The sequence below is a fragment of the Bombina bombina genome, chromosome 2, assembly GCF_027579735.1.
Source record: "Bombina bombina isolate aBomBom1 chromosome 2, aBomBom1.pri, whole genome shotgun sequence".
NCBI lineage: Eukaryota > Metazoa > Chordata > Amphibia > Anura > Bombinatoridae > Bombina > Bombina bombina.
In genome coordinates this window covers 408342349-408369544 of record NC_069500.1, presented here as the reverse complement: position 1 = coordinate 408369544, position 27196 = coordinate 408342349, and the positions used below count along the sequence as shown (strand labels likewise).

Genomic DNA, 27196 nt, shown 5'->3' with positions numbered 1-27196 from the left:
ATTGGGTAGATGTCTGTGGCTCCTGCCGGTGTAAGGGGACAGCTGGCTAACTTAAGCTCCTTGACTGAACTTAACTAAGGAGAGAGTTCCTACTGAAAGGCTGCTCTATTACGTGAGATGTGACTGAGATATAAGTGGTGCGCCCATGTGTGTATATAGCCTTTGCACCAGACTTACACTTGTGCGTGGTCTCCTTTGAAGGGATTCAGCGCTATTCTAAAAGCTAAAGCATGTAGCTCTTGTTAACATAAGTAAGGTACTAATGGTACTCCTTATATTTTATGTATGCATTTTCCCACCTTACTCTGTTATCCTTAACGCAACTTTGACTCCCTAGCCAGGATGCACTGCATTACGACATGAAGAGTATGAACTGATATATGTTTTACTGTACCGAGGGTTTATACTAAATGTTCCACATATATAATTTTCATTGCAAAGTAGTAGGTACTGTAATGGGAACTGTTGTCTTGCTGAGCTTATATATACTGTTCCCCCTATCAAATATGAATGAGTGGTTATCAGCCAATGCTGTGCTCCTAATATGTATATTCTCTGCTGCTTAGATCATGATGTGTAGAATGCAGTACATTTCACTTTATGTGCAGTCTTTTATGAGCATACTGTACTCCCAGCTTAAAGTCAATATAGCTTAATTTTATTCAGTGATAGCATGAATGTGATTTTGGAGGTGTGCTCCTCGTTGCACACATAACATGTCAGTATATAGATTTCCACTCATGCATACTTACCCCATCGTGGCAAATTTTTTTTTAAACTCTAAATACTCTATAGTGACAACTTGTAATTTAGTCCCTTCTAAATGATACCCCCACAAATTTTAGAGAGAGGTATAAGGGCTTGAGAGCCCCTTCTGGATGGGCTCATGGGGCTATGTCTCACTGAATTGGCCTGAGGGGAGATAATTGAGAGATGATGTGGTGATGGGGTCACAGATTGTCAGGATGATTGGTTAGATATATGCTGGACGAGTGCAGATGTGCTCATTCATATTCAGAGAATCTGCGTTGCAACTAGGCTGCATAGTAACTAACATGTGTCAGGTTAATCCCTATACTGTTTTCTTTTCTTTTTATATACTGTTATAGATAACATGGACAATTGTAGGCCTAACCATCCCTACTTGGACATTTATTTTTTACTGATGTTAGGCCCAAAGACTGGTGCATATAGTTTGTAAGTTGACTGTCCACTTGAAACTGTATAAAAGTAAAATGAGGTAACATACATGGCCAGAGAGTTTCCCTCATTAGTTGAAACTAAAGCCTGGTTGATATATATAAGACATGCCTCTTGTGTGAAACATCTAAATGTTATTGTTTGTCAAATAGGTGTGTTGCCATGCTGTTTTTCAATGTATATTTATGTTTGAACTTTTTACCTCAATAAAAATTAAAAAAAAAAAAAAAAAAAAGAAAATAAGATGCACCTGAGATAGATCAACCTTTCTCCTCATTTTCTCCCCTTGTCTTAGCTTATTAGATCGCTCTTGGATCCTAGATATGACATCAATACTTTGTAGGGGTTTTAAAAATAACCAACCAAAACAATGAAAAACAATGCATCTCTGAAAATATATTGCTGTAAAGACTTTCTTGTCTCCAATTAATAAAATGAAAGATGCATGAACCTGAACTGGGAACTCCTTTGTTGTATAGAAAACATAAACACAACTGCGATTAAAATCAGGTCCTAAATATTGTATAACAATAGTGATAAATATCCAAATATACCTCTATTATCTCCAAAATGGTATTTTGTGTCATCATAAATTTAAGGTAGCACATTAAATTGCGTTACTCCACTATCAAAGTGCTCTATAGGACTGTGTGTTAGGTGATAATCTCTATATTCTATGTATCAGTAGATTTTCTTAAATATATGAGATAGAGAGATAATTAAATGTTCTATTTGTGGACAGTGCAACACGCTAAATCCAATCGTCCCTATTTAAATTATATATAGTAGGATGTCTCCCCAGGGGCCCCCCACTAAACCCCCAGAAAACATACAAGTGTGATTAAGAAACATATATACAGTACACTGTACCCATTATAAGCGTAGTAAATATAAGGCACGCAACTCAACGCAAACACATTTGTTAGGCAAAACATTGAAACTGGAACCTTCTTAGTCAAAACCCTTTGTAGTCCACTTTAACCCCCCCCCCCCGGCTCCGGCCGTAAGCCGCAGGAAGCAGGTCGAGCAGACAAAAAGTTTATACTTCAATGGCACCACTCTGGCATTACAGTATATGTAACTATGCTGAATTATGTTCTATCACTAAAACTATGCCATAGTAAAATAAAACATATAACCAAGAGCACTACAACAACGTGCAACCTCTACATGAACAGTTCAAGGACATTCGGATCTCTCCCATAGCACATAATAAACTATGAGCGCCATATGAAAATTTAAGTACCAGTTCCAAGTTCCAGCACACAGTCCTCAGGAGGAAAAATTGTCTCACCATCCCAGTCTTGATCACCCAAGCCATAGATGTAGCGTCGGTTTGAGTAGGATATTATAGGGTTAACACCCGCTTTCAGTTTATCAAGTTGGGGTATTTCAGCGGCGTCCCTCTGATTAGACAAGAGCCCTGAAATCTTAGATTTGGAAAGGCACTCCGGAGTAAAGATTGTCTTGAAGCATACGGCTATTCGGGGTTCCGCCCTGGGCCCCCGCAGTGACTCAGCCTTTGTCGAGATCTCATCCATCGCCAGAAGTTTTGGGGCTCTAACGCCTGCTATTTGTTCTGCTGCAGGTACGCTGTTAATTGCTGCGACTGCAGGTAGCTTTTTAGCTGAATTTTCAACCTCACCAACCTGCCCCGAGCTAACCTCTTTATAGACTCCCACCATGCGGCTTGTCGATTGTGATGAAAAGAGCGTAGGTCTCTTTGTACGCATAGGTATTAGTGAAGGTCCGGCAGATTCAGATACATCCTGGGTAGGGTTTATATTGATGGTGATAATAGGTTGATTGAGCTGTTGCCGCTCTTCCTAAGCCTGCATAAAAAAGTCCCATGGAGCCCTTGCAAGCAGGGTTTGGAAGCAGCGTTCCAGTCTCTCCATATTATGGTCAAAGTGTGCTTGCAGGCCTATCTCCTATATGGCAGCCATTTTTACCCTGTAGGGATAAAAGAGAAACAAAGATATATTCTTTCTTCTGTTATGTGTGATCAGTCCACGGGTCATCATTACTTCTGGGATATTAGCTGCTCCCCTACAGGAAGTGCAAGAGGATTCACCCAGCAGAGTTGCTATATAGCTCCTCCCCTCTACGTCACCTCCAGTCATTCTCTTGCACCCAAAGACTAGATAGGAGGTGTGAGAGGACTATGGTGATTATACTTAGTTTTAGAACTTCAATCAAAAGTTTGTTATTTTACAATAGCACCGGAGCGTGTTATTACCTCTCTGGCAGAGTTTGAAGAAGAATCTACCAGAGTTTTTCTTATGATTTTAACCGGAGTAGTTAAGATCATATTGCTGTTTCTCGGCCATCTGAGGGAGGTAAAAGCTTCAGATCAGGGGACAGCGGGCAGTTGAATCTGCATTGAGGTATGTCGCAGTTGTTATTTTCTGAATGGAATTGATGAAAAAATCCTGCCATACCGTTATAATGAACATGTATGTATACTCTACACTTTAGTATTCTGGGGATGGTATTTCACCGGAATTACTCTGTAAAAGTACATTAAACCTTTTATTAGGTATTTTTCATGTTAAACGTTTTTGCTGGAATGTAGAATCGTTTGCATTAATGAGGTACTGAGTGAATAAGTATTTGGGCATTATTTTCCACTTGGCAGTTTGCTTGTGTTAATTATGACAGTTTCGTTTCTCTCTCACTGCTGTGTGTGAGAGGGAGGGGCCGTTTTTGGCGCTCTTTGCTACGCATCAAAAATTTCCAGTCAGTTTTTCTGCATGATCCGGTTCATCTCTAACAGAACTCAGGGGTCTTCATACTTCTTTGAAGGGAGGTAGATTCTCTCAGCAGAGCTGTGAGACTTATATAGTGACTGTGATTTTAAACGTTGTTTAAAATTTAATTAGTGTTATTTTACTAATGGGAACAAACCTTTGCTAAAAAGTTGTGTTGTTTGTTAAGAGTGATGCTATAACTGTTTTTCAGTTCATTATTTCAACTGTCATTTAATCGTTTAGTGCTTCTTGAGGCACAGTACGTTTTTATTAAATAAAATTGTAACCGAGTTGCATGTTTATTGCTAGTGTGTTAAACATGTCTGATTCAGAGGAAGATACCTGTGTCATTTGTTCCAATGCCAAGGTGGAGCCCAATAGAAATTTATGTACTAACTGTATTGATGCTACCTTAAATAAAAGCCAATCTGTACAAATTGAACAAATTTCACCAAACAGCGAGGGGAGAGTTATGCCGACTAACTCGTCTCACGTGTCAGTACCTGCATCTCCCGCCCGGGAGGTGCGTGATATTATGGCGCCTAGTACATCTGGGCAGCCATTACAGATAACATTACAAGATATGGCTACTGTTATGACTGAAGTTTTGGCTAAATTACCAGAACTAAGAGGCAAGCGTGATCACTCTGGGGTGAGAACAGAGTGCGCTGATAATTCTAGGGCCATGTCTGATACTGCGTCACAGCTTGCAGAGCATGAGGACGGAGAGCTTCATTCTGTAGGTGACGGTTCTGATCCAAACAGATTGGATTCAGATATTTCAAATTTTAAATTTAAATTGGAAAACCTCCGTGTATTACTAGGGGAGGTTTTAGCAGCTCTCAACGATTGTAACGCTGTTGCAATACCAGAGAAAATGTGTAGGTTGGATAAATACTTTGCGGTACCGGCGAGTACTGACGTTTTTCCTATACCTAAGAGATTAACTGAAATTGTTACTAAGGAGTGGGATAGACCCGGTGTGCCGTTCTCACCCCCTCCAATATTTAGAAAGATGTTTCCAATAGACGCCACCACACGGGACTTATGGCAAACGGTCCCTAAGGTGGAGGGAGCAGTTTCTACTTTAGCTAAGCGTACCACTATCCCGGTGGAGGATAGCTGTGCTTTTTCAGATCCTATGGATAAAAATTAGAGGGTTACCTTAAGAAAATGTTTATTCAACAAGGTTTTATATTACAACCCCTTGCATGCATCGCGCCGATCACGGCTGCGGCAGCATTTTGGATTGAGTCTCTGGAAGAGAACCTTAGTTCAGCTACGCTGGACGACATTACGGACAGGCTTAGAGTCCTTAAACTAGCTAATTCATTCATTTCGGAGGCCGTAGTACATTTAACCAAACTTACGGCTAAGAATTCAGGATTCGCCATTCAGGCACGCAGAGCGCTGTGGCTAAAATCCTGGTCGGCTGATGTAACTTCTAAGTCCAAATTACTTAGTATACCTTTCAAGGGGCAGACTTTATTTGGGCCCGGTTTGAAAGAAATTATTGCTGACATTACAGGAGGTAAGGGCCACGCCCTACCTCAAGACAAAGCCAAAGCTAAGGCTAGACAGTCTAATTTTCGTCCCTTTCGGAATTTCAAAGCAGGAGCAGCGCCAACTTCCACTGCACCAAAACAGGGAGGAGCTGTTGCTCGTTACAGACAAGGCTGGAAGCCTAATCAGTCCTGGAACAAGGGCAAGCAGGCCAGTAAACCTGCTGCTGTCCCAAAGACAGCATGAACCGAGGGCCCCCGATCCGGGACCGGATCTAGTGGGGGGCAGACTCTCTCTCTTCGCCCAGGCTTGGGCAAGAGATGTCCAGGATCCCTGGGCGCTAGAGATCATATCTCAGGGATACCTTCTAGACTTCAAATCCTCTCCCCCAAGAGGGAGATTTCATCTGTCAAGGTTGTCAACAAACCAAATAAAGAAAGACGCGTTTCTACGCTGTGTACAAGATCTATTATTCATGGGAGTGATCCATCCGGTTCCGCGGTCGGAACAAGGACAAGGGTTTTACTCAAACCTATTTGTGGTTCCCAAAAAAGAGGGAACTTTCAGGCCAATCTTGGATTTAAAGATCCTAAACAAATTCCTAAGAGTTCCATCGTTCAAAATGGAAACTATTCGGACAATCTTACCCATGATCCAAGAGGGTCAGTACATGACCACAGTGGATTTAAAGGATGCTTACCTTCACATACCGATTCACAAAGATCATTACCGGTATCTAAGGTTTGCCTTCTTAAACAGGCATTACCAGTTTGTAGCCCTTCCATTCGGATTGGCTACGGCTCCAAGAATCTTTACAAAGGTTCTGGGTGCCCTTCTGGCGGTACTAAGACCGCGAGGAATTTCGGTAGCTCCGTACCTAGACGACATTCTGATACAAGCTTCAAGCTTTCAAACTGCCAAGTCTCATACAGAGTTAGTTCTGGCATTTCTAAGGTCGCACGGATGGAAAGTGAACGAAAAGAAGAGTTCTCTCTTTCCTCTCACAAGAGTTCCATTCTTGGGGACTCTTATAGATTCTGTAGAAATGAAGATTTATCTGACAGAAGACAGATTAACAAAGCTTCTAAATGCATGCCGTGTCCTTCATTCCATTCAACTCCCGTCAGTAGCTCAATGCATGGAGGTGATCGGCTTAATGGTAGCTGCAATGGACATAGTTCCCTTTGCACGCCTACATCTCAGACCGCTGCAATTGTGCATGCTGAGTCAGTGGAATGGGGATTACTCAGATTTGTCCCCCACTCTGAATCTGGATCAAGAGACCAGAAACTCTCTTCTATGGTGGTTTTCTCGGCCACTTCTGTCCAGGGGGATGCCGTTCAGCAGGCCGGACTGGACAATTGTAACAACAGACGCCAGCCTTCTAGGTTGGGGCGCTGTCTGGAATTCTCTGAAGGCTCAGGGACAATGGAGTCAGGAGGAAAGTCTCCTGCCAATAAACATTCTGGAATTGAGAGCAGTTCTCAATGCCCTTCTAGCTTGGCCCCAGTTAAAGACTCGGGGGTTCATCAGGTTTCAGTCGGACAACATCACGACTGTAGCTTACATCAACCATCAAGGAGGGACAAGAAGCTCCCTAGCAATGATAGAAGTATCAAAGATAATTCGCTGGGCAGAGTCTCACTCTTGCCATCTGTCAGCAATCCACATCCCGGGAGTGGAGAACTGGGAGGCGGATTTCTTGAGTCGCCAGACTCTTCATCCGGGGGAGTGGGAACTTCATCCGGAGGTCTTTGCCCAAATACTTCAACGTTGGGGCAAACCAGAGATAGATCTCATGGCGTCTCGCCAGAACGCCAAACTTCCTCGCTACGGATCCAGATCCAGGGATCCGGGAGCGGTTCTGATAGATGCTTTGACAGCACCTTGGAACTTCAGGATGGCTTATGTGTTTCCACCCTTCCCGCTGCTTCCTCGATTGATTGCCAAAATCAAACAGGAGAAAGCATCAGTGATTCTAATAGCGCCTGCATGGCCGCGCAGGACTTGGTATGCAGATCTAGTGGACATGTCATCCTGTCCGCCTTGGTCTCTACCTCTAAGACAGGACCTTCTGATTCAGGGTCCATTCAAACATCAAAGTCTAACTTCTCTGAAGCTGACTGCTTGGAAATTGAACGCTTGATTTTATCAAAACGTGGTTTTTCTGAGTCGGTTATTGATACCCTGATACAGGCTAGGAAGCCTGTTACCAGAAAGATTTACCATAAAATATGGCGTAAATACCTATACTGGTGTGAATCCAAAGATTACTCCTGGAGTAAGGTTAGGATTCCAAGGATATTGTCTTTTCTACAAGAAGGTTTAGAAAAGGGTTTATCGGCTAGCTCATTAAAGGGACAGATTTCAGCTCTGTCCATCTTGTTTCACAGGCGTCTGTCAGAAAATTCAGACATCCAAGCCTTTTGTCAGGCTTTAACTAGGATCAAGCCTGTGTTTAAAACTGTTGCTCCGCCATGGAGTTTAAACTTAGTTCTTAACGTTTTACAGGGTGTTCCGTTTGAACCCCTTCATTCCATTGATATAAAATTGTTATCTTGGAAAGTTCTATTTTTAATGGCTATTTCCTCGGCTCGAAGAGTCTCTGAGTTATCAGCCCTACATTGTGATTCTCCTTATCTGATCTTTCACTCAGACAAGGTAGTTCTGCGTACTAAACCTGGGTTCTTACCTAAGGTAGTCACTAACAGGAATATCAATCAAGAGATTGTTGTTCCATCCTTGTGTCCAAATCCTTCTTCAAAGAAGGAACGTCTTCTACACAATCTGGATGTAGTTCGTGCCCTCAAGTTCTACTTGCAGGCAACTAAAGATTTTCGCCAAACTTCTTCCCTGTTTGTCGTTTATTCTGGACAGAGGAGAGGTCAAAAAGCTTCGGCTACCTCTCTCTCTTTTTGGCTTCGTAGCTTAATACGTTTAGCCTATGAGACTGCTGGACAGCAGCCTCCTGAAAGAATTACAGCTCATTCCACTAGAGCTGTGGCTTCCACTTGGGCCTTTAAGAATGAGGCCTCTGTTGAACAGATTTGCAAGGCTGCAACTTGGTCTTCGCTTCATACTTTTTCCAAATTTTACAAATTTGACACTTTTGCTTCTTCAGAGGCTATTTTTGGGAGAAAGGTTCTTCAGGCAGTGGTTCCTTCTGTATAATGAGCCTGCCTATCCCTCCCGTCATCCGTGTACTTTTGCTTTGGTATTGGTATCCCAGAAGTAATGATGACCCGTGGACTGATCACACATAACAGAAGAAAACATAATTTATGCTTACCTGATAAATTCCTTTCTTCTGTTGTGTGATCAGTCCACGGCCCGCCCTGTTTTTAAGGCAGGTGCATATTTTTTAAATTATAATTCAGTCACCACTACACCCTTGGTTTCTCCTTTCTCGTTGGTCTTTGGTCGAATGACTGGAGGTGACGTAGAGGGGAGGAGCTATATAGCAACTCTGCTGGGTGAATCCTCTTGCACTTCCTGTAGGGGAGCAGCTAATATCCCAGAAGTAATGATGACCCGTGGACTGATCACACAACAGAAGAAAGGAATTTATCAGGTAAGCATAAATTATGTTTTTCTTCCGACGCTTTTTTTTGCTGGTATAGCGCTGCAAAAAGTTGTGTGATACAGGCAAGATTTGTGGAGTCCCAATCCAGGCAAAAAACCCTTGATACCTCGAGGGGGGTGGCGCTGCCTATATATGAGCCGCCGCTCTAGGCCTCCTACGTCCGATGCCAGGCTCAAACTTCATGAATTACAGCGCAAATTCCACCAAAATTCAAATGCTGACATGCAGGTTTGCTCATATACACGTATGGTTATAATTTTGCTGCAAAATGTCTTTTTTACCGACGGGTATCAAATTTTCCGTGAGAGCTCAGGGAAAGTGCGACTGTGTATATAGTCGCAGTTCGGACACGCCCCCCGAAATGCATTTAGATTTTAAATTGATCTGTGACATTTAAATAAAAACTTATTCTGATGATCAACCAGACTGTCCTGAAGTTCCTCAATAAGTATATGAGTGAATATTCCAATAAGGTGTCTGTGAGTGCTTACCTTTTAGTGTTTCCATTTTGCCTTATATAAATCCCATCTCAGACCAGACAATATGAAGGTTCCCCTTCTCGAATTTTTGCAAGCCATATGCCCCATCAGACCAGACCAGTGAAAGAGTTATATGCTACCATTTATGCAAGCTATATACCACTTTAAGCGTCTAAGTGCAGTTCCCCCAACACATTTGCCAGCCAGAGGTTACATCATACCTGTTACCACATGCACACACCCTCAAAAATCTTGACATCTTTATCTATGTTCATCTACTTCAGCCCACTCTTTTTAAAGTCACGCTGTCCTCGAACAGTATCGGTCTCTCATGGTGCACTCTATATGCTGGTGAACTAGATCATGAGCTTTCACCTTCTTACAGATTCACCAGCTTTTGAGTGGTGGACACTGAGAACTTATTTTAGAGGATGTGTGATGTACTTGATATTTATGTTTGAGTAAGTAAAGGCACAAAGTTGAAAAAACGGATGATTCAAGTGATAATGTAAAATCTTCAAACTTTATTTGTTATCTAAAATTAAAATAGATATTCAGGGGGTACATACAAACCTTATAGTAAATCATACATACTGGTGCGCAGTCCTAGAACGGCTTACGCGTTTTGGATAAACATCCGTAATCATAGCCTAAGGTAAACTAATTACAGCTGATTTAAAAAAAAACCTTGTTACTCTACAATTGGTTAAAAAAATCAGACCGCCCCTTAGTATAATGTATTACAATTTAACATGTTACACAATATTCCCTTAGTCAGTAAATCTAACACTAAAATAATAAAATAACTTGATTACAATAAATTTGGTTTGTACTGGAAAGGGATCGTTATGAGTATAAATATACTTATAGACTCATTTCTAACATAGGGCTCTCAGGCAGCAAATGATGAGAACAAGCAATAAGACATAGTCTATTTTAACAGAGTAAATTATATATATATATAAGTATAGTTTCTATTGTTCAGTTGCAGAAATAAAGGAGATATATCAGACATAACTTAGTTACATTCTATTTCATTTAGATCATATTCGAATATATAATAATGTTGACCCAATAGTTAGCAACCTGTCAATACTATTTTGTCACAGAATCCAAAAGAAATGATGTGTCAAATGGATATACCATATGCCACTGCATATAAATATATACATGTACATATCGTTATATTCAAATCTACCAAGGGCCACATCTTATGGACTGCTTGAATATGCAAACCGCATATAACTATGCCCAGTCATGGTATCATATAAGAATAACCTATATTAAACGATACTTATGTGTTGACATATTCAAGCATCCCATAACACTTATCCAAAAATTTAAAAAATAACTAACTGTAGAATTTCTTTATAGTTAATGAATATGCTCTCAAATACCTGTAATGAAAGGTTTTCTCTAACAGTGACAAATCCATTAGTTATCCAAGAAAGAGAAAGATATAAGTAAGTAAGGGGCCTGAATAAGAATTTTATTTGATCTTTGTTCAAGTAACGGGTGTTATTTTCATTTAGTTTATTACTAATATTCTTCCTTCAATCTTTTTTTATTACCTGGATTTTTTTTCTTTGTGACAAAATAACTAAATCCTGCAGCAATCAAGATACAGTTTTGCAACTTCAAGTAAAGGATTGTCCTCTGCAACCAATCCAATTAAACATACAATTTTGAAAAAGAAGGTGCGCTGAACAGCTAAAACGAAGTCTCATTATGTGAACCAAATATTCTTTACTCGTTAAATATTATTATATTAAAAAGGCAGATACAAAAAATCATTCATACACACATAGTTACAAAAAATCACATTAAAAATGAATATAAAAAATTTAAGACATGATAGACAATCCCTTTGTTGGTTAGAATGAACCGTCCCACAATAAACATTCTTAGGTTTACCAATGAAGCCAAGGAACAACTATGGAGATAAATCAAACTGTTGTGTGGATCACATGAAGGCACAAATACCCACTACCTTATATGCTGTTGGGACGCCTGGTGTACCTTGCCACTTTGAATCTTACTTGATTGTGGCTGCACGTCTTTATGCGCTGCAGTCCTTAGGAGTTCTTCCGCGTCGTCTCTCTCTGACTTTAGCTGAAGTACCGCTTCTGTATTCAGCAGTCACATGTGTTAAGTCCTCCAATCAGGTATGGTATTTTTCACATGCTTTTCAAAAACTGCTATTAGACAGAACGCTCTGTATCTCCTTAGTGAATATTCATCTATGCGTTTCAGCCTAGTGATGGCCTTTATCAAGGTGTATCCTCAAAACTTATTTTTTGATCGGATGCAAAGGAACAGCAATGGGTTCCAAGTCCATGCCCAGTTATGCTAACCTCTTTATGGGCTGGTTTGAGGAATCCTTCATTTGTGACAGCCCCTGGAGCGTGAACGTAGTAACCTATAAGAGATTCATAGATGACCTCTTAATTTTGTGGAAAGTAGACAAAGAATTACTTGACCTCTTCCTGGAAGATATGAATAATAATTGTTTGGGTTTGGAATTTACAAGTGAATATAGTAAGGAAAAAATACACTTCCTGGACATTGAGATTAAAATGACTGATAATCAAGACAAAACCCTTCTTTAAACAAATAGATACTAACAACTACATACATGTAGAAAGTTGCCATTTAGACAAATGAGTACAAAATATCCCCAAAAGTCAGTTTATAAGGATCAGAACAAAATTGTAGTACTATAGATGAATATGATGCTCAAGCCTTAAAGGGACATAAAACAAGTTGTGATAGAGACAAAATATAATATGTACTTTAATTTCTTTACCTGCAAATTTATACTGCAGTGCCTTGCCATTAGCCCTTTCTTTTTAGTTTCTGAATTTTAAAGCTCTAACTCCCCCCCACACATTTCCTTCTATGGCTGTATCTATATCTATTGTTGCTTTGGTAGAATGCAAAAATGCATTCATTTTGCTTATTTTTGAAAACTATTTTTGAAATTCTATTTGTTTTTTTAAACAATTTTTTTTGTGCAAACTATTTTTAATTAATTAGCCCTTTTAGGATATGCACATATCTCAACCTGTTTTATGTCCCTTTAATCTTGAAACAAAGGGGTTATATAGAAGATGTTGATCTAACGATAAGAGATAGAGAACATTCAGATCCTACATTCAGATAGAAAATTAAAATTAGAGAATCAAGAGGAGGGCAATAAATTAACTATACCATTCATTACTAAATACAATGAACAACATAAAAGTTTAAAGAATATCCTAAACAGACATTGGCATTTAATTAAGAGAGAGAATATTTTAGGTGACCATGTCAAGAACCACACAGAAATTGAATTAAAAAAACTAACAATTTGAAAAATCTACTGGCCCCAAGTGAATTTAAAAAAGAGCCCACAATCATAAGGATAAAGACCTACCAGGGAATGATTTAAAAGACTTCTTTCCATGCCACAAATGTGTGGCCTGTAAGTTTAGCAGTAAAGTAAAAAAAGTGACTTGAATTACAAATAAGAAAGAGGTTTTAATAAGAGGTATAATAAGATGTTCTGATAGGGGTATTGTTTATTTGATACATTGTCCCTGCCACAAAAAGTATTTAGAACAAACCCAAAAGGACATTAAGAGACAGGATAAGAGAGCATCTCTGTAATATAAAATATGGGTTTGATGGTCACCTGTTTTCAAAACATTTTAAATAAGTTCATAATAAGGATTGTACAGGTCTTAAATATTGGGGCATCCAGAAAGTCAAAAAAGATTGGAGGGGTGGGGATTATGAGAAGAAATTACTTTTATCATGAAACAAATTTAATATTTGACATGGGTACCCTAACCCCTGATGGCTTGAACGCAGAACTCAAATGAAATTCCTTTTTACATTATTAATATGATGGACACAGAGGAAATTATTATATAAGTTTTCTATATATCTATGAAGCCAAATATTTGTCTTTTTGGATAAGGGAATAAAATATGTTTTTAAATATGACACTTCTCCATTATGTATATAGAATTTAGAAAGTGACAGATTCATTTACAATAGATTCCTTTTCTGATGATCAAAGAGAGAGAGGGAATTTAGTCTTGTATAATGCAGACAAATATATAGGAATTTGATGTATAGGGTAATCTGTGTGTATGTGTGTGTTTATATATATATATATATATATATATATATATATATGTGTGTGTGTATGTGTGATATATATATATATATATATATATATATATATATATATACAGTGTGGTTATATATATATATATATATATATATATATATATATATAAAATATATATCTCCCAATATATATATTTTGGACATAGATGTTTTAAAAAATGTCAAATCTCTGTGTATTGTACCTATAAAGTGATACATTTGATTGATTTTATCAATTGTAAGTTATTGTTTTGTAATATGACTTAAAGTGTGACGAATTAAGCCCCATACAGTATCTTGAAACACTGAGAAACAAGGTAAAAACAAAGGTGTAAGCTACAATATACCTTTTAAGAGGTGGTGCTTGGAACTGATAAAAAAATACTATGAGGAATGGAACAAAATGAACAAAGTAAAACTGTATATACTCACTTTTATGCTCTCCCATAGAGCTTGCCTCTCCCTGTCAGTGAGATCATAACTATATAGCTATTATTTAGCTCATTCACATGGAGCTTTATAAAGCACATGAATGTGTGTGAATTTGTTGATAGTACGCTTGTTTCCCATTTACTGCTGTGCACTTGCATCTATGAAAGTCTGTGAAACCCCAATTGAACACTTTCAAAAACCTTAAAAAGTCAGTAAAACACCTCTAATGTACATGTATTCTTGTATGTACCATATTGGCAGGTAAACAATGCTGGGAAATAAGATTTTAGCTTTTGGTGAACTGGAATGGGTTGTAGTGGTGTTATGAAGCAAGTGTGAAAGGAGTCAAAGGATAGCCTTGTTCTGATAGGGGGGAACCATAATTGAGTGTAGTGGTAAAGTCAGTATGTTTGATCATAACCTAAATCATAATATATTTTGTTATTGCTCTTTATCCATATATATAACTTTCTATTTTTAATCAATTTAGCTTTTGTTTTCAGCTGTTTTTAACACATAGGGACAGATTTGGACAAAGTTCATAGGTAGTAAACCTGGCTGTCCGAGATTGCAAATTGTGGAGTGCATTCAATGTACATATTTATCATTGTATGAGAAGGCACCCCGTCTTTTGATAAATTTTCTTCATAATGTTATAATAATTCACAGTATATCTTATTCTTCTACAATACAGATGACCCTGGAAATATTTTATACATATATTTGGTTGGTTAATCAATTTCTAGCAATGTTCTAGAGAAGTGACTGTAAGTAAATAAAAATGGTTATTCAGAGGAGAATGTGGCTTATTATCTGTGTTATTGTGAGCTAAAGGGGAATCACTGGTATGGCAATAGTGAGGTAAACATGGCTTTCAATTAGATTAGTATTATAGTGAGGTAAATTGGAGTACCTAGATGGGTAATAGTGAGGTAAATGGGAGTATCTAGACAGGTAATAGTGAGGTAAATGGTAGTATGTAGACAGGTAATAGTGAGGTAAACATGGCTTACTAATTGTGCTATAGTGAAGTAAACTTGAATAACAAGCAAGGTAATAGTGTGGTAAATATGGTTTAACCATTAATGTTTAAGTACGGTAAAGGTGATTCACTTGTAGGGTAGTAGACGGGTAAATTCTGGCTCACCTTTAGTTTTAGAGTGAGGTAAATGTTCGGTTACTAATAATGTGATAGGGAATTAACATTGGATAATTAGCAGGGTTATTTGTCTCTTGTAATGTATTTGAAAGCCATAGAAAAGGCGGAGAAAAGAAAATCACCCAAGTTTCATGCAGTATTTTTTTCTGTAGAGCTGTAATGGATTACAATGGCCTTACAGGGTTACTGTTCCTTTATATGTATGATAATGTAAAATAGACAAGAAGTAAGATAATTTGAAGGTGCCAACTTTAGTCTCTTCTCTTATGGAGAGAGTGCAGTATGCTAATCTCTGAGGATTTCTTGATATTTATCTACTAGTGTTTCCTAGAAAAGCACCATATTAAATTGTCATTTAAGTGGCACTTGAAGCTGTAAGAATGTGTTGGTGTGATGCAGATAAATGCTACTCATTAAGAAAAATGTGCCTTTGGTGTCCTGTTGGTTTTAAAATTGAATGTTGCTAATGGTAACAGTGGGAAATTTCAAACTTGTGCTCAGATGGAAGGTTGTGGATTTTAAAATGTAAAAGCATTTATTTTTTTACTTGTTCTTATTTTATTTTTTTTCTGCAGGCTTCCACAGATTTCTCCATGCAATAACACATTGGAAACCTATAGCCTGAACAAGAAATTCCTCATGTGTATCATTTTCTTTAAGTTTGATCCCCGACCTGTATCCAAGAGTGCATACAGGTAATTACAGTTCTGACCAAAGATATATCGTCTTAATGGATAAAATACATGTATTTTGGTGGTTGTTTGATTGGTAGATGTTTTGCTTACCATATTAATCCTCTAGACCAATCAGTAAAACCATGTTTTCTCCCTGAAAAAGCTGTTTTTATTGAATTGGTCATATCTTGTGACTAATGCACACAAACCTACTACTTGATCTTATTAGACTAAGATTGCCATATTGAATAAAACCATTGGACTATGAATGCATATCCCATGTCACCTTCTGTTATAGTTAACTACTTTTCTTTTCTTGAATATCCAGTTCATATAATATTTTGATGTTCATGGTTTCTGCAGCATTTCTTATATTTTATATAATTCTCTTTAAATTGTACTATCAAATATACAAGTGCATTTTTAGAATGTCTCAAAATAAAGAGGGAAAAGGAATTCCCACAAAAGATACACTGGTTTAGTACTTTATTTCTAGACTTGTTTGTGTGTCGCAAAACCATGTGCATAGTTTTAAACCATATGAATAGTTTAAAAGCCAGGAGTGCTGTATATTCCCAAAACAGAAAAAATATAACGAGAATTAGTATCAAGTGTATTAGTGATAGTTAAACCACTGCTTCATAACAGCTTAGCTAAAGATAATATAAAAGCTACATCAAGTTTACTAATACTTATTGCTGTTACTACACTGATTTCTTGAATTAGAAGTTGTGATTATTATCACTCACATATAAAGCAAAATATTGATAAGCAGTTGTAAAGAGATCATAAGGATTACTTGTTAGCTTGCAGGCAAGGTATACAATTGCAGGTTTTAGGCACAACCTTAAGCACTCCTCTACTAGAACTAGACATGGAGGATAGTAGTAGTAGTCGAATACGAGTCAAACCATGACAGCAGTCCGCACAGCAGAGGTACACAAGTGAAGTCTCAAGGAAAAGGCCAAAGTCAAACCAAAGAGGAAGACAGAGAGGAAAGTCCAGATACAGGCCAAGGGGTCAAATTCAGAAGAGTTGATTGGTTGATAATAGCTGTCCATCAAATTATTTATATCAATTTATCAACTAGATGGAACGCTTCCATCTTGTTAAAGGGACAGTCTAGTATAAATTAAACTTTCATTTTTCAGATAGGACTTTTCATTTTAATCAACTTTCCAATTTACTTTTATCATCAAATTTGCTTTTTTTCTCTTGGTATTCTTAGTTTAACCTAAACATAGGTAGGCTCATTTGCTAATTTCTAAGCCTTTGAGGGCTGCCTCTTATCACATGCTTTTTAAATCTCTTTTCAACACAAAGAGACAGAAAGTACACATGGGCCATATAGATAACACTGTGTTCAGGCACAGGGGGTTATTTAGGATTTAGCACAAAACTATGCTAAATTTAAGACAATAATAAACAGTCACAGTCATGTGATCAGGGGGGTGGAAGAAGGTTCCTAGATTCAAGGTAATCACAGAGGTAAAAGTATATTAATATAACTGTGTTGGTTATGCAAAACTGGGGAATGGGTAATAAAGGGATTATCTATTTTATAAAACAATATAATTTTATGGTATACTGTCCCTTTAAGGTGGAATATTCCTAAATTGTGATGCCCTACTAGAATAAACAATACCATGAACTGATAACTGAAGGAAATATTGAAATATTCAGCTTAGAATATTATCCCCAAGAACATTGTTTCCCCCATATTGAAGTATCTAATAACCAAGCAGTAGAAATGGAAACCTAGAACTAGCGCTATTAAGAGCTTAGAGCAGATGGATTTATCTCCTCAATACCGTACAACCATATGTAATTAATGAACATAATAATATTTTTTGTGCGTATATAGATAAGAAGTAATGCAGGGATCATCATAAATTCAAGGCACTAAAATTGTGACTTTATTCCTAATCTGGGTTATAAATACTGAAAAATGAAAGAACGTAAAAGTTGGGCAATATAAATAAAATTGCTCAGTTAATGTTAATGCTAATTGGAATTATTTTTCTAAGTATATCATTTTTTTTATAAGACACCACAATTTGTTTTTTTTTTTACATATAATGTTTGCTATTTATATTCTCGGATTTATTATACCGATTAATTTGAATCCACATAATTTTCCCACAGGCTTTGTTTGTTTGACTTAACATGACACCTAATTCATATTTGATTCACAGCCTTACAATACAAAATCATTTTTTTATGCAACACCATTTGACCTGCACCAAATTATTTTTTTTCGTTTAATTCACGTCACAACTTCACCTATGTTATTATTGGAATTTTTAGTAAACAAATTGATTATACAGGAATGTTACAAATTAACTATTCTATTGGTGTTGTATATTTTTTTATTTTAATAGTAATAATTAGATGCTATCAATACAGGTACATTCAATATTAGGGGAATAGAAGTATAGGATGTATACCCTACAATACTATGAAGCATATAACACCTTACCTGCTTACAGTATTATTAATTACAATAAATACTTTATTATTCATTTACATGGTATTCTTTATTCTAGCAAGGCACGATATTAATAACAATATAGCAATATTCCAACATAACTGGACGGAGGAGTTACATCTAGAAAATCAGTTGATTTGATTGACAGTTATTATCAGCCAATTAGTCTCAAGTGGACATCACTTCTGGATTCCACGAAGAGTTAAAGGACCATTAAACACAACAGAATGGCAAAATCAGTAAATACATAATAAAAAGACAATATAAAAACAAAGTTTGAATTTCAAATTAGTAGTATTTTTTTTCTGATAAAGTTAGTTCCATTTTCCTTCCTACTGCATCATGTGACAACTATCTGCCAATTACTAAATGCATATGTGCATATTCTGTGGACTCTTGATCAGGCTTCAGTATGTGCTGGTGCCCAGAAAGTGTGCATATAAAAAAGATTGCGCACATTTAGATAATGGGAGTGAATTGGAAAGTTGTTTAAAATTGTCTGCTCTATCTAAATCACGAAAATTTAATTTTCACTTTAGTTTTCCTTTAAATACTCACTATTCTAGTAGGGCATGATATTAATGATATTATAGGAATGTTTCACCATAACAAGATGGAGTTCCATTTGGTTGATGCGGTGGCCTGCCATCTCTGATAAAGCCGTTTATGGCAAATTTCATCAGGGAGTTGTCTGGGCATTCATGGGGTTGCAATTTTAATGGAGTCTGTCCACAGGAAAAGGTTAAGAATAGAGGTGCTCCAGATTCTTCATTGACGGGGGTTCTCATACAGACTTGAGACCCATTTTAACCCTCACAGAGCCCGGTATCTAATGCACTTACATATCCCACATGCTATTAGCAGGTACATTTGTCTGTGTACATCCTTGTCAGGGGACATATACTTATTCACAGACTTTCCACCTTTCACTATATACATATAACCTTATTGTGTATAGTTTATTTATAATATGGGCCATTTCTTTGAGGATTTTTAGAGCTTTTTTTATACCCCCTCCAGAAAGTTACATGTTTTTTCTATATGTACTAGCAGCTACAAATTGATTTTTGATTTCTGTACAAAAAAGTTGTTATCAATATTCTGTTCACATAAGTTTTATATGTCTGCTTTTGTTTTTGGAGTCTATCGCTGTAGTTTCTGATTAATTTAATATACATATACAGGTTTACTCTATTTACTATTGAATACGATTATTTGTCGGCTTTTCTACTGGTCTATGTTATTGTACTGTTTAACTGTTTACATTTAAAGGGACAGTCAACACCAGAATTTTTGTGGTTTAAATAGATAGATACACCCTTTATTACCCATTTCCCAGTTTTGCATAACCAACACAGTTCTAATAATACACGTTTTACCTCTGTAATTACCTTGTATATAAGCCTCTGCAAACTGCCCCCTTATTTCAGTTCTTTTAAATAGACTTGCATTTTAGCCAATCAGTGCTCACTCCTAGGTAACTTCACGTGCGTGAACTCTATTTGAAACACATGAACTAACTCCCTCTAGTGGTGAAGAATTGTCAAAATGCATTTAGATTAGAGTTGGCCTTCAAGGTCTAAGAAATTAGTATATGAACCTCCTAAGTTTAGCTTTCAACTAAGAATACCAAGAGAACAACGCAAAATTGATGATTAAAGTAAATTGGAAAGTTGTTTAAAGTTACATGCCCTATTTAAATCATGAAAGGTTTTTTTGGACTTGACTGTGCCTTTAAGTGGAGCAGGCTGTAGCTGTCCCCATTGCTGTACATTCAGATACTTTGGATGGGAGATCCAAAGACCATTTATTATTTAATTACATTGTGTGCTTTGCATACTTGTTTGGATCTGTTTTACTACCTTTACTAACTTTTAAAGGATGTTCCCACTGCCTGTTTTCTAACGTGGAGCTTTACAAATCATTTGCAAAAGTAGAGAGAGCAAATTCTACTTCATCAAAACATACATCTATTCCTTTCAAGGATAGTTCTTTTTCAGAGACCCAATGGATAAGAAATTAAGTTTTTTTTTTTTTGTTTTCCCTCAAGCAGATTTAGTTTTAACCAGGTGTCCATTTGGCCTGTTTAGCGGCAGTTGCTACTCTTTGATGTCAATGGGGTCTCCCATACATAGATTTTATGGCTTTTTGCCTAAATCACAAACTTCTGAGGTATTGTGCCAGATCCAGAGATCCTCAGGAAAAATGTATAGATGCTCTAGTGGTACCTTGGTCATTTAATTTAGCTTAATTTCCCCAATTGTTGTTCTTCCCAGGACAATAGCCATAATTAAGTAGGAACACTCATCAATAATTCTGTTTGCTCCAGCATAGACTCGCAGAATTTTGTTTTAGTATCTAGTTCATATGTTCTCCGTGACGCCTTAGTTCTTTCCTTTGCATCAAAATCTCTTGTCGCAAGGCCCTCCTGTTTTTATCAACATTTTAAAGCTTTTAATTTACCACTTGGAGATTGAAACATTAATCCTAAAACACTAAGGTTTCTGTTATTAAAATATTTATAAACCGGTTTTGAAAGGCACATTTCATCTCTTTAGCTTTTAAATTAAAGAAAATGAATGAACTTTCAGACATTCAGTCTTTGTTCAGACACAGAATCAGATTTGTAGTTGAATTTTAATATTTTTTGCTACTTCTAAACAGTTTTTGGCAGGAAAGTCCTTCAGTGTCTGGTAAATATGTATTTGCCTTAATTTCTTCCCACCCATTTTCTTGTTGGCTCAACAGCTTGGGTATTGGATCCCAGGTGTAATGGTTTATGAAGAAAACAACAGTTATGCTTACATAATAAATTTATTTCTTTCATGGTGGTGAGAGTCCACTAGATCTGCCCACATTTATACTTTCAATTGGCGGCAGTTCTAATTTGCTCCTCATTTTTCCTGATTTGTCCTTTCCTTTTCTTTTTTTTCCCTTATCTTGGCTATACTTAAGGCTGAGATAATGGCTTGTGGACTCTCACCACCATGAAAAAATTAATTTATCAGGTAAGAATAAATTTAGTTTTCCCTCTTTATTTAGAGTTAATTTAATACACCGTACCACTTCCAATATTTACATTGGATAGATGTTATGATAAAATGTATCACTAACCAAACGACTCGCTGTCATTAACATTTATACTGGAAGTTTGGAATAAACATCTTTACTATGTGTATAAATGAGGTTTGAAAACTGTTACAGTACATACATATTATGTACAACAGGTATGAACATATACAGGCATGAGTAGGAACACAATATTGTAGACACTAAGCACCTTTACAACATCAGACATGAATACAATGATGTAAAATTAAACACACCAAATGCTAAACATTTTTGTCTGTAAACCTATAGTATTAATATATAACAAACTACTGCTATACCCCAGGTTCTGTCAACGGCTAGAAGAGCCCCTAGAACCTTCAAAATAATTATTGGAGCGGATGATCACTTAGCAAGCCTCAATTGTGGTTATGAGATTAACTATTTTAGATACTCCTAGCACATGTTTTTTTGGGGACTATATCATTAAGGATTAACTTTTATTCTGTTACTGTTATCAATTATATGTTGTTTGAACCTCCTTTACATAGTTGTGTTACCCTGTAGGCAGTGCAAATGTATCTTCCAATCCACTACCCGGTATACTAGACAGCTGACTAGAGCTAATATCTAAGGGAGAGAGCACACCTTTTCTGTTACCATCTTACATTTAGTCCGTGAGGAGAGGCCTGAGACACACGTATGTGATTAGTGACATGCAGATGATACTGTTATACCACTGCTGTTTTTATCATTGCAGGTACCGGCAATGCACTGTTATTACTCTTTTTCTCTTGGGTGTTCATGTTGGGGATTAGTTGGGGCCCCTGATGGGACACGTTAGACACAGCAGACGCAGATTGCAAACTAACTTCATCACACTACCCTGCAGATTACGTCCACCCTCTAGATAACAAAGCCCTTCATCAGCACTCTACAGAGGGGAACCTATTAGCCAGGGTACAATTCCTAGTTTGATACAGCCCTTACATAGTTTCAGGACTCTTTGTTAATACCCAAATAATTTTTTGGGCAGAAGTCCTTTAAGTACCTGCAAACTTTGTTCCTGAATTAGTGTCCGATTCCCCTTTTTATACAGCCCCTTTCAAGGCAATAACCATATGTGCATAAGTCCCCTGTTCCCTTTAATCTAATTTTGCTAATTTTGTTGGCTTCTTTGTGGTATACTCTCTCCTCCTGCAGCTTTATATAGTCCAAATTAATAGCTCCATACAAGTTAGCTTGAATCTATCCATGGGTGTTCTCCTGTTTTACTGTCCCTACTTAAGATACACATATCTCAAATGTCAGCATTTATTTTTCTTATTCTTACCACCTGCTTCACAAACCAGTTTTATTGTGTGGTCCCTATGTAACTACCAGTAAATGTCCCTTTAGTATACCAGTTGGTCCAAAAGTGACCGGTCAAGTACTTACTCCATTGCTATATTACTTATAATAATAAAAAAAAGAGATATTATAATATGTCCATATGATTTATTATTAGTCCTTTTATATGGATTATGCACGGACAGAGAGGTAACTCTGAGTCCAACCTGAGTTTGCTATTTTGTGTCACTCTATGAAGCCATAATTGTGCTTGAGAGCTGTTTTAATGTAGCTTCACTTAGGCAGCCTCATTGTTACCTATTATACATATTAGTCCCATGTATGCAATATGCACGTTAGGTGCTCTATTCTCAGCCGAAATGGGATATGTGTCATTGTGTGTCTATCATACTAGCCTCATGTATGCCAATTGTTGTCTTATGTAGATAGATTGCAACGAGTGAAGAAAACTTGATTAAGATACACATGAGTGGCAGGTTATGGGCAGCCTTTCAAAGTCGCAATTAAGTTTCAATGTTTTAACAGTGAGCCTAACTTGGATATTTCCTGTAATGTTTATATACTCTCATACAGTATCCCTACAGATTGGTTTAGACCGTTCATAGCTGACAATGTGTACATGCTTAGCTTATACTTGAGAATTTTACTGTAACCTGACTCAGGTAGCCTTCCTAACTCCTACTAGGTCCGTGGGTTTATGGTATTCAATGTGCAGAATCTTTTTTTCATCCTTCTCTTATTTTGCTTGTACTTGGACATTTTAATAATATCTGTTATCACCAAATATCTCAATAAAAAAAAAAATCAGCCAATATGGATGAAGTGGTACCCCTAAATAAAAGGTTTCCACGCATCATGAAATTTAGTTTGTAGAGTGTTCAATTCTCAAAATAAATCACAGTATCCAAACATCAACTGTATAATTATGTCTAGCTGCAAACAAAAGATAAAGGTTTACTATTTTACCCTTCTATAGCGAATTCAATGTTGTCCTGCCATAAAATTAATAACCAATTTACCACAAAAAAACAAAAACTTTGCACTATACATTCATTACATAGTTAAAGCACTTCTCTGGAGCTGCAGAGCACTGCTGGTTCTGAGCATAAAATGTCACTGACTCAGCCGGCAGAGCTATGGTCACTAGTTTCAATTTTCATGCTCCAATAAATTAGAGCATATACCGGTAAAATTTTTTCAATCTTCAATAATTTTTAAAGATACATACATTTAATAACCACAAATATCATGATTTAGATAGAAAATACAAATTTCATTGCAGGTTTCAAACTTTGTTCTAAATAAATCCCACAGCACAGTTAAGATTTGGGAAGCTTGTCAGTGTACTGCAAAGTTCAAATGAACCTTTAGAGTTTATTGTGAAGCTGCATTCTCATCAGTGATGTCAGATTGTGGCATTTTTGAGATAAGATATTAACATTGAAGAATGGATGTGGAAACAGAATATTTTCTTCTTGGTCAGGTTTATAAATAATGAATGTTAGCAAGTTTAAAAAAAAAAAAAAAATATATCTTTCTTTCACTTAAACCTTACAATGCCGACCATAAGTCTTACTAAGGGGGTATTTCTGTGCAGTAGTTGCATCATTACTGGGAGAACCATAAGTAAATGGTTAATAAATGGGAGACAAATAAATTTGAAATCATATTGGGGGATTTGGGGCAGCTCTTAAACATTTAGTTATTGCATTATGGATGAGGGGATGTACTGCCATTTCTGAGTGGTAATGTGCAAGGGAAAATGTTGCTTTAAAGGAACATTTAAAGGAACATAATACCTACTTTTTTATGATTCAAACAGAGAATACATCTTTTCAATTTACTTTTATTATCTAATTTGCTTAATTTTCTTGGTATTGTTTGTTGAAGAACAGGCTCTACTGGGAGCCAGCTGAATGCGTTGGTTGAACCAATAACATGAGGCATATATGTGCAGCCACCTATCAGCAGCTCCTGAGTCTTCTTAGGTATCCTTTTCAACAAATTATGCCAAGAGAACAAAACAAATTAGTTAATAGAAGTAAATTGGAACGTTGTTTAGAATTACATGCTTAATCATGAAAGAAAAAATGTGTGTTTCATGTCCCTTAAGTTAACTTCATAACCCATATAAAGATTCCTACAAAAAGTATTTACAGTGCAACAAATGAAGAAGGTGTGTAGAATTACAAAAATGACCAATTAAAAAGAGTGCATAACATCTATCATGTACACTAATAAAAACGTATGTATACAACAAAAATATTCTCTAGAGTCCACAGTTGTGGTGTTAAACTTAAATTTGTATTTATAGTGTTACCACATCCGGTTTTCACACCCCAGGATATCAGAGTATGTAGTCCACAATCTTTAGTCGCTTGTTCAAAGAAGAGAAATGGAAGCCGTGTGATTCATTTGTTTGGTGCTTTGCAGTCTGAGAATTGCAGCTCACTTCGGAGATGTGTCTCCGCACACTCCTTGTATAAAGAATTTCTGTAGCAAGAAGAAAGGAAAAGCGCAAATCCTATCAAGGTAGACGTTTACTGATGCTTTATTGGCACACGCGGTTATACACACTTACAGAAATAAAAAGCAATACAAGCCTGTATCCCAATCGTAGGGAATAACAGAAACAGTCCCAGTGGAAATCTCTACAGTGTTCACACAGTCACAGAGGAGCTCCTTCAAGCCCCGCCCCCAACGCGTTTTGTTTGGCCTATCCAAACTTTCTCAAGAGGAATTGGTGATACAATGTGTGATCCTACGGCTCCATAAAAATCCCCATGTTAGCTCCAATTGGTTTATTTGTTCAGGCAGATCTGTTCCATCCAATGCAACGTGTCTTCCCTTTTTGTGGGCGTGTTAGTCAATGTATCCGAAAACTTTAGAGGTCTGTCATTCCCTTCATCTGTGTGTCATTTGACACTGGCCAATCAATGCTTACAATTCAGACCAGCCTCCAGCTATGTTTGTAGTTCATATCGGACAGGGCATTAGAGACCAGCCTCCAATAATGCGTAACAGACTGAAATACATATAGTCACATTTAAAAAAAACATAATATACACAACCATCATAAAACACAAATACAGTGTTCCAAAAGAACGTGGTTATATTAACAGGACATTATCTTCTTACATATAAAGAAAAAGGAATACTATTATTACATATTTTCTTGTTAGGTATTCATACTAATCACTATTAAATACTAACCGTTTAAAAATACACATATATCTCTTAAAGGTACACACACATCTGTAAAAACAATTTATATATACCTAAACAAACAAATAATCATAATATTGAATTAATAATGAATTAATAAATAAATAAAAGCACCATATACTCAACTAAAAATATTTAATAAAATATTAAAATTCATATTAGATTCCGGTTTCTAAAAAGTACTATTTTCTAGAGAAAGAGAAAAGGCTCATGTAATGAAGGCTTGTAGATCTAGTTCAATCTAGTTCAATTGATATGGATCAGAAATTGTGCAAACAACTGTGATAGAGGTAAAATAAAAACACTTATTAGCTGCAAACCGTTTCTCGACCGGTTACTGGTCGTTTCATCAGGCTTAATGAATACAAAAAGTAAAAAATGGCTATATAAATAAGCCTAACATTACAATCTCATTGGACCACTTCAAATACAAAGTTACCAATCCTGTGTCTAAACCTGCACGTGTTAATTAGTATCATCTTTAAAGATATATTCATTTAAAATTTAGATATAAACATAAAATATGTTGGTAAGTAGTACCACATATATAATAAAGGCTAATTGCTAAAGCCTGCTGCTTTAACTTTAAAAACATCTCTAAAATTATACATTTCCTTACACAAGACACAACTAAGATTTGAATCCACTCTTGCATCCTTTCCTACCTCAACTACTGCAACTCCATCCTTTCTGGTCTCCAGCTCCTTTACAATCCATAATGAATGCCTCTGCCAGGCTCACCTTCCTTACACTTCGCTCTTCATCTGCTGCACCTCTCTGCCAATCCCTTCACTGGTTTCCTCTTGCCTCCAGGATTAAACACAACATTTTACTCTGACATACAAAGCCCTCAACTGCACTTCTCCCCCCTACAGCTCAGACCTTGTCTCCAGATACTCTCCCTCCCGTCCCCTTCGCTCTGCTCACAACCTCCTACTCTACTCTTCTCTTGTTACCTCCTCACACTCCCGTTTGCAGGACTTCTACAGACTGGCTCCCATCTTGTGAAACTCTCTGCTTCACTCCACAAGACTCTCCCCTAGTTTTGAAAACTTCAAGCGCTCCCTAAAGACTCACTATTCAGGGATGCTTAAGCATACACCTACACTAACCTTTCCTAACTCCATTGCTTTCCCCTTGAACCCCTTAG

The 27196-nt window shown here is 36.9% G+C and overlaps 1 protein-coding gene across 6 annotated transcripts in view; it reads left to right on the top strand.

Moving 5' to 3' along the window:
• The window catches only part of TANGO2 (transport and golgi organization 2 homolog), a 542315-nt gene that overhangs the window by 253941 nt on the left and 261178 nt on the right, over window positions 1-27196 (top strand). For all 6 annotated transcript variants that reach the window (XM_053701903.1, XM_053701906.1, XM_053701902.1 and 3 more), the window contains one exon: window positions 15837-15956. In XM_053701903.1, the coding sequence (XP_053557878.1) occupies window positions 15901-15956 (56 nt within the window). In that variant the 5' untranslated portion in view covers window positions 15837-15900. The remainder of the gene's footprint in view (window positions 1-15836; window positions 15957-27196) is intronic.